The sequence below is a fragment of the Mya arenaria genome, chromosome 2 (assembly GCF_026914265.1).
Source record: "Mya arenaria isolate MELC-2E11 chromosome 2, ASM2691426v1".
NCBI classification, from domain to species: Eukaryota; Metazoa; Mollusca; class Bivalvia; order Myida; family Myidae; genus Mya; species Mya arenaria.
The window spans coordinates 29,762,072-29,769,159 of record NC_069123.1 but is presented as its reverse complement, the minus strand read 5'-3'; the positions used below and the strand labels follow the sequence as shown (position 1 = coordinate 29,769,159).

Sequence of the window (7,088 nt, the reverse complement as noted above, 5' to 3'; positions counted from 1 at the left end):
CGATGTTTTGAACGACTCGATTTTCAATTTTCCAGTTTGATATGAAATATCTTTCAGTGTATTTTAAGTTTGAAGTCGTCAAACAGACTGTTTACTAAGACACTGATTATGTGTTGCGTTGTGGAAATCGCTAATATGTTCAAAAGGTTGACGTAAACTTAATGTAAAACGCAAATGAAAAAACAATAAATGAATAAATAAAAATGTTTATTTTAACAAAAAAGCACATTTGAATGACAGTACATATTGTGGCATTAGTCAGATTTAAGTTTCGCAAAATCAAGGATTGTTGATTGGCGCCTCTTGTCGCTTTCGCGAAACTGTTCAATCGTAATGTGACATGACAGCGTACAGAGCGTCTGAAGATCACGGGCAGCATCGGCAGTGAACTCAAAGAACCCTCTGACCACATCTAAAGCGTTAACTTCTCGTCATTAACTTCTCATAATTATCATCTCAAATGCCCATATCAACTAATATCGGCCATGCATTAACAGTGAACAACGGTTTTTCACACCTTATCAAATTGCCCTTCAACTGTCATTGCAATTTTTACAACTTGCGAAAATTTTAACACCTGGCAATTGTTTGTTTATTTTGGAACACGCGTTCGGGAAAAAGTGTGAAATTATGTCCTCGAGGGAGCCATAAGGTTTTGTGCTCGATTTGTGTACTTGGGACCGAGGATATTGCTCGACTGCTCGACATAAATAGGTTTCGACGCAGCGTGGGTATATTTTATATGAAAAAAGAAGGAAAAAAGTTCGGGACCAAGCTCCGACCTCGAGGGAACGCCGGTTCTCGAACGACCGCTTGTTTGAGGGAACGCAGTTTCACTGTATACAATACAGAAAAAGTGTTGTATATTTGAAAAGCGGAGTCTACATTTGGACGTATAATTAAGGTATAGAATGATTAACATGTTTATGTATATATCACAGTAATAACCTCACTCTAGGAACTTTGAAACTGAATAAATGAACAGCAAGTCAACATTATAAATTTATTCAAAACCTATCACATGTCATGATTGTCAATTATTAACTGAGATACCATGTACAGTTTTTGTAAAAAATAATTGTCTGATTATCAATTTTGTTTTATTCTAGAGTGTATAAACTTATGGGGCAAAAATACTTCAAGAAAATTATTTAAAATTCCTCTAGAATAAGGTCTGCAATTTGAATGTAAAACATTTCTTTTGTCATTAGACCTATTACCACTATGTTTATCACACTTTGATTGCCTTGACCAATCAATAGTCTCTGATTGGTAGGTTGAATTTGATTGGTCCATCTGGTATTTGAATTCCTGCAGCTTGTGCCTCTCATTGGTTGTTTGGTTGGTAAAGATGAGGTACAGATGGTGGCAGAAGAAAATTCCAACCAGGATTGTAAGGACTATTACTGCTATGACGAGAAACACAAGGCGTGGTAGGGCCATGAACAGATGCTGAAAGAAAAAGTTAAATGTCTTTTCAGAAAAGAATATACTTTTTAGATCAATATGAAATTCTTCATAATAGATTAAGCTTTCAGATTTAAAGCTGCACTCTCACAGATCGAACGTTTTGAAAACTTTTTTTATTTTTGGTCTTGGAACGAGTCAATTTTTTCGAAAATGCATAGAAACGAGTTATATAAGACTGCTGACAAAAAAATAGATCGCAGATTTTTATATTTAAGTTCAAAAATTGATATTTTATGCATTTTTCTTGCCAAAAAATAATAATTTTCGAACAGAAATATGAAAATCTGCGATCTGATCTTTTGTCAGCAGTCTTATTTTAGTGGTTTGCAGATATTTACGCAAAAATTTGCTTATTCCAAGACAAAAATTTAAAAAGTCAAAACGGTAAATCTGTGAGAGTGCAGCTTTAATAATGGGCTTTCTTACAGATTCTAAATTTTACTTAATCCTAAATGTTCAAAAGGAATTGTAGAAACCTTAGACCAAAGCATTCGTTTCTTAGTTTCACCTTAAACAGACAATTTGAATATGTTTAATAAATAACTTTAGTAAACAAAGCATACATTCTGAATAAATAATTTAATTCAAATTGAAAAACCAGTCAACAAACCTGAAATGCTATAGATACTGTGATTGGCATAATTTGACCATCATCATCTCGAAATGAGGCCTTGAACAGTCTTGTTTCATGTGCGAAGTCCAGAATGCATCCAGTACCCACATAAATTCCCTGCATAAACATAGCTAGCAGCGTGGCCATGAAGAGAATGAAGTAACGGTGATTTAGTCCTCCAACACAGTTGTTTGTCCATATGCAGTGGTGGTCAAAGCGGTGCACACATCTGTTACATATGCCTGAAAATTTGCAATTGGTTACATATGCCTGAACATTTGCATATGCCTGAACATTTGTAATCAGTTACATATGCCCGAATATTTGCAATTGCTTACATATGCCTGAATATTTGTAATCAGTCCTGGTAGGGCTCCTTCGATAGGAGAAAAATAGTGTTTTAGTAAAAAGGGGAACTACACTAACATGATTCATATAATGTTCAACTTGTTTTCAAACCTTTTATTGATCAATACTATGGTAATATTCATGAACTATATTGCTTCAATTGCTAAACGTTATTCGTTAAGATGTCAATGCTCCTTGGCAGGGGAAATATATATACTTTTTCAGGAGGTGAATAGAGACAAAATATCCACACTATATATACTCACTGCAGTGTTTTGATCGTGCTGGTTTAGGCAGTTGGCAGGTGGAACATTTTTTTCCAGACTCATACAACACATTATCATACTGGTACACCTGCATGTATTTGTTCACGCTTTTCATCGTAATTGTCCCTGGGTCACCTTGTAAGAAGGAACATTCATTGTCATATGCAGTGGAACAGGAGAAAGTAAACATATAGGTTAACATATAGGATATTTCTGCTGTGCTCATTAAAAAAAAACATGATGAATTCTCAAATTAATTAAATCAGTTATCAATTTTGGAAAACATGTTTAAGAGATTTTTTTGTAATAATTAATCATGCATGCAATATTTTGTTAATATCATAGATCCTTTCTTGATAACTTATAGTGCAATATTCCTGAAATGCAATCAACAAAGCTGTTCATTTAGGACGTCACATGAAAAGATATTACACACGTTAAGCGGTTATAAATCTAAAAAATGCAAGACATTATTTCATATGGTGACATCATTTATGACTTCACTTTATTTATTCCGTAATATATTATGCATATTAGATCAGTGGTTTATTTTAAGTAATGGTTAAAAGCCATTAGTATGTTTAAAGCCATTAGTATGTTTTTACCAAAAAAGATGTTACTCATCCCCTAACCATTCTATTTTTGTAAATGAATACTTAAAACCTTTTAACCAGCTTAGTTATCAAAATCATATTTTCCATAGCTGTTTAATTCTTCCCACTACACTGATAAAAATCATTTACGGCTGACTGCCGATTTATCAACATAAATGTATGGCAGCTTTCGCAAAAAAGCCATCCAATTTGGCAAAATGCAATTGCAAACACTAAGTATTATTATTGTCAAATGGTAAACTATATACATGTACCTGTCCATGCCTTGTGCCAGCAATAATAGTTTACAAACACCGCCACAAATGGCCAGAAGGTGTGATTATGGGCAGGGTAGTGGTGATACAGGATGGGCAACATATCCACCACCCAAACTGCATGGGCTAGCAACAGGAGCACAGCGAATATCAGCTGGAAAAAACTGTTCCTGAAATGAATGATAGAAGTTTACATATCATATTTGCAGTTGCATCAGTGTTTTTCCCCAATCTTTTGTGAATCATGAAAATTTCATCTTGAATTTTGCTACCACTTTTGTGATAAAATAGCATTTTGGGAATTGTGAATGAGGCCCGATTTCAGCGCCATTTTAGGGAGAGAAAACACAATAACAATGCTTTCCTCCAATATTATCTTATAAGAAACTTGTCTGTTTTTAAGGGGAAAAGTCAAGGTACTGCCATAGCAATTGTGTTGTAGTCAACAAGGTAATGCAGGGGTTATTTTTTCATTGTTAATATAAATGATTTAAATCTTTTGCTTAATACTGTTTAATATTACCTCATGTATTTTTTTCTTAAATTTTTCGTGATAATAAAAATAAGATCTCACCTTCTATACAGAAGATACTCACACAGATTGAAACATCCATTCTGTAATGATTGTGGAATTAGTCTGTTGAAAGTCTGAAAATGAATTAAACACTTTTTAAACATTTGTTTATACCTACACTTTGTTTTTTTTGTAGAAATTTTGTGTTTCAACATTGTAAGCAATAAATAATCGTTAGCTTTGCCCCAACACAGCATACATGCCATATCCCCCCGGTGTTTTTTTTTTTCTTCTTCAAGACTTGCTTAAAATTGACAGTGGAAAGCATCAATAATATTATGAGTGTGAAATTCCATGAAGGACCATGATGACTAAGTCCAAAAATTATTGTAATTTATTTCTGTATATATTCTTATATTATAAATGCAGATATTGCGCAAATTTTCGTCGCGTAAAAATCCCCTGGTGTAATATCAAAATCCCCTGGAATTCAGACCGAAATCCCCTGGGAAGCCTCTCAGAAATAAGGCATGTATGACACAGTGAAGTTCAAATAATTGCAAATTACTATCGTCTCAAGTGATAAAAAGAGGTTGCCACTGCCCATATTTGGCACATAAGAGTAAAAGGTTTTCCCTATCGTGTATATGGTATACAAAACATATTTCATTTAAATAAACCAGTTTAAATCAATGCTTAATATTGAACATTGGAATAGAAAAAAGTTTTTATGTTAACATAACCGCACTCAGTTGAGAAACCACTAAAGAAGACATTTACCAGAGGGGCCACGATAGCGAAAGCTAAATTTACGGCCTGAAGATTACAGGTATTACAGGTATTAAATTGCATGAATAGACTCACCTCAATAACAAAATCTTTTAATACTCCAATGGGGCCAGAATTTAGCAACTGGGCATCCCTATACAACACACATAGGGTTCCAACAATGAACAAAATGCAGTAGATAATTAGCATCAACAGGAAATCCATGATGAAATCTGAAATGTACAATAAATAAAAGAGTTATTAAGTAATAAAATGCATACCTCTTGTGTATTTAACCGTTTCCTGACCAAGCACAATAGATAATAATCAAATAATTGACACCTCTGATCAACTTTATGTAGGATGACAATCGTTGAAAGGAAATTAGTATTTTCTTTTTAGATGTTGCAAAGTTTCACTACAAAGTGTTTTCAAGCTAAATGTCTGAATAACATACTTGAAAGGATTGACAATTGTTCATTGTTCTACTGTTGTTCCAAATATGAAATTCTATACGAGTTTTGTACTGCATACATCAACTTGCAAGGTTGTACTACATAATAGTGTATATGTATCCGAACAGGATTTCATCCGAAATTACATCATATATAATTTGACGACCCTATAATTCGGACATAAACAGCGCATACCATATTTAAATTAAGATTTTCAATTGGCTACTCTATCTTCCTATACAGATTTAAGCACAATAAATAGTATTACCAGATGTTAACTCTTTTAAGTTGTTAAATTGTATCTAAAACGTTGAACATTCTTGATTTTCTCCATTAACATGGTGCAAATTTTATAAAACATTTTCTGTTTACAGACGGGTTCGCGAATCTGTAATACTAAAGTGCAACAGTAGTTTCAGTGGTAAAGAACGTAAAGTTTGAGGGTGTTATTATTATCTGTGAGAAGGATTTTGTTATTGGTCCCAGTTATTATTAATCCCCCGCCACGGAGTGGGGAGGAGATTTTAGGAATGCACTTCTATCTATGTCCGTCTGTCAGTCCGTCCGTCCGTCTGTCCGTCTGGCTGTAACATTTCGTGTCCGGGCTATAACTTACTTATGCATGGATGGAATACCATATTACTTGGTACAAATGTTGTCCTTATTGACATGATGTGCAGTGACCTTGACCCGGGTCCATACCTCAAAGGTCAAGGTCACACAAGACATTCAAAGGTCAGAGTACACATGCTCGTGTCCGCGCTATAACTTATTTATGCATCAATGGATTACCATATTACTTAATTGGTACAAATGTTGTCCTCATTGAGACGATGTGCAGTGGCCTTGACCCGGCTCCATACCTCAAAGGTCAAGGTCACACGAGACATTTAAAGGTCAGACTATTCATGCTCGTGTCCGCGCTATAACTTACTTATGCATTGATGGATTACGATATTACTTGGTACAAATATTGTCCCCATTGAGAAGATGTGCAGTGACCTTGACCCGGGTCCATACCTCAAAGGTCAAGGACACATGAGACATTTAATGGACAGAGTACACATGCTCGTGTCCGCGCTATAACTTACTTATGCATTGATGGATTACCATATTACTTGGTACAAATGTTGTCCTCATTGAGAATATGTGCAGTGACCTTGACCCGGGTCCATACCTCAAAGGTCAAGGTCACACGAGACTTTAAAGGTCATAGTACACATGCTTGTGTCCGGGCATTTTACATTTAGCAGTGTAGAAATGTTCTTACTGGATTTATTGACCTTTTACATTTCATGTACTTTTAGCAACAATAACTTATTTTGATCCAATAACTCGAACAAATTGCAATTTGTGCCAGTAATCCATCATGAAGTTTCGGGTCCATATTATGACAATGCTAAATAGAGGATAAGATATAAATGTTAATTGAAAGTGTTTAATAAGTTGCACAGATTGATACTTAGCGAACTCTACCAACCATTATCATTATGTGCAACAAGTTTAATATTAAAAATGGACACAAATGTGATAATATATTTATAACATGTGTTTTCTCTTCAAAAGCAGTAAAACAATGTTATGACGTCACCAAAATATATATGTATCACTTTATCGAAAATACTTAAGGCTTGCTATTTCGGCGATGTTATTAATCAAGGACTCATTTTCCTTCCTATTTTTAGCCAAAATAACCTTGACACCTACACTACACACAATATGAAAACATTAACTAATATCCTTTTTTAATATGTTCATATACCCAAGAGTATTTAGGTTACCGATC

General features: G+C 34.3%; 1 protein-coding gene across 2 annotated transcripts; it reads right to left on the bottom strand.

Annotated features, from left to right (window-relative positions):
• Window positions 1-989: 989 nt before the first annotated feature.
• Window positions 990-5,666, bottom strand: LOC128221349 (palmitoyltransferase ZDHHC4-like). Of its 2 annotated transcripts, XM_052929948.1 has the most exons (7): window positions 5,571-5,666; window positions 4,944-5,080; window positions 4,140-4,213; window positions 3,566-3,735; window positions 2,698-2,832; window positions 2,081-2,325; window positions 990-1,452 (listed from the first exon to the last, which is right to left on the bottom strand). In XM_052929948.1, the coding sequence occupies exons 2-7, from the start codon at window positions 5,070-5,072 to the stop codon at window positions 1,090-1,092; spliced, it is 1,116 nt and encodes a 371-aa protein (XP_052785908.1). In that variant the 5' UTR covers window positions 5,073-5,080; window positions 5,571-5,666; the 3' UTR covers window positions 990-1,089. The 2 variants fall into 2 exon arrangements, with proteins under 2 accessions (XP_052785908.1, XP_052785914.1); XM_052929954.1 differs by lacking the exon at window positions 5,571-5,666 and having other exon boundaries at window positions 4,162-4,213; window positions 4,944-5,002.
• Window positions 5,667-7,088: the final 1,422 nt, after the last annotated feature.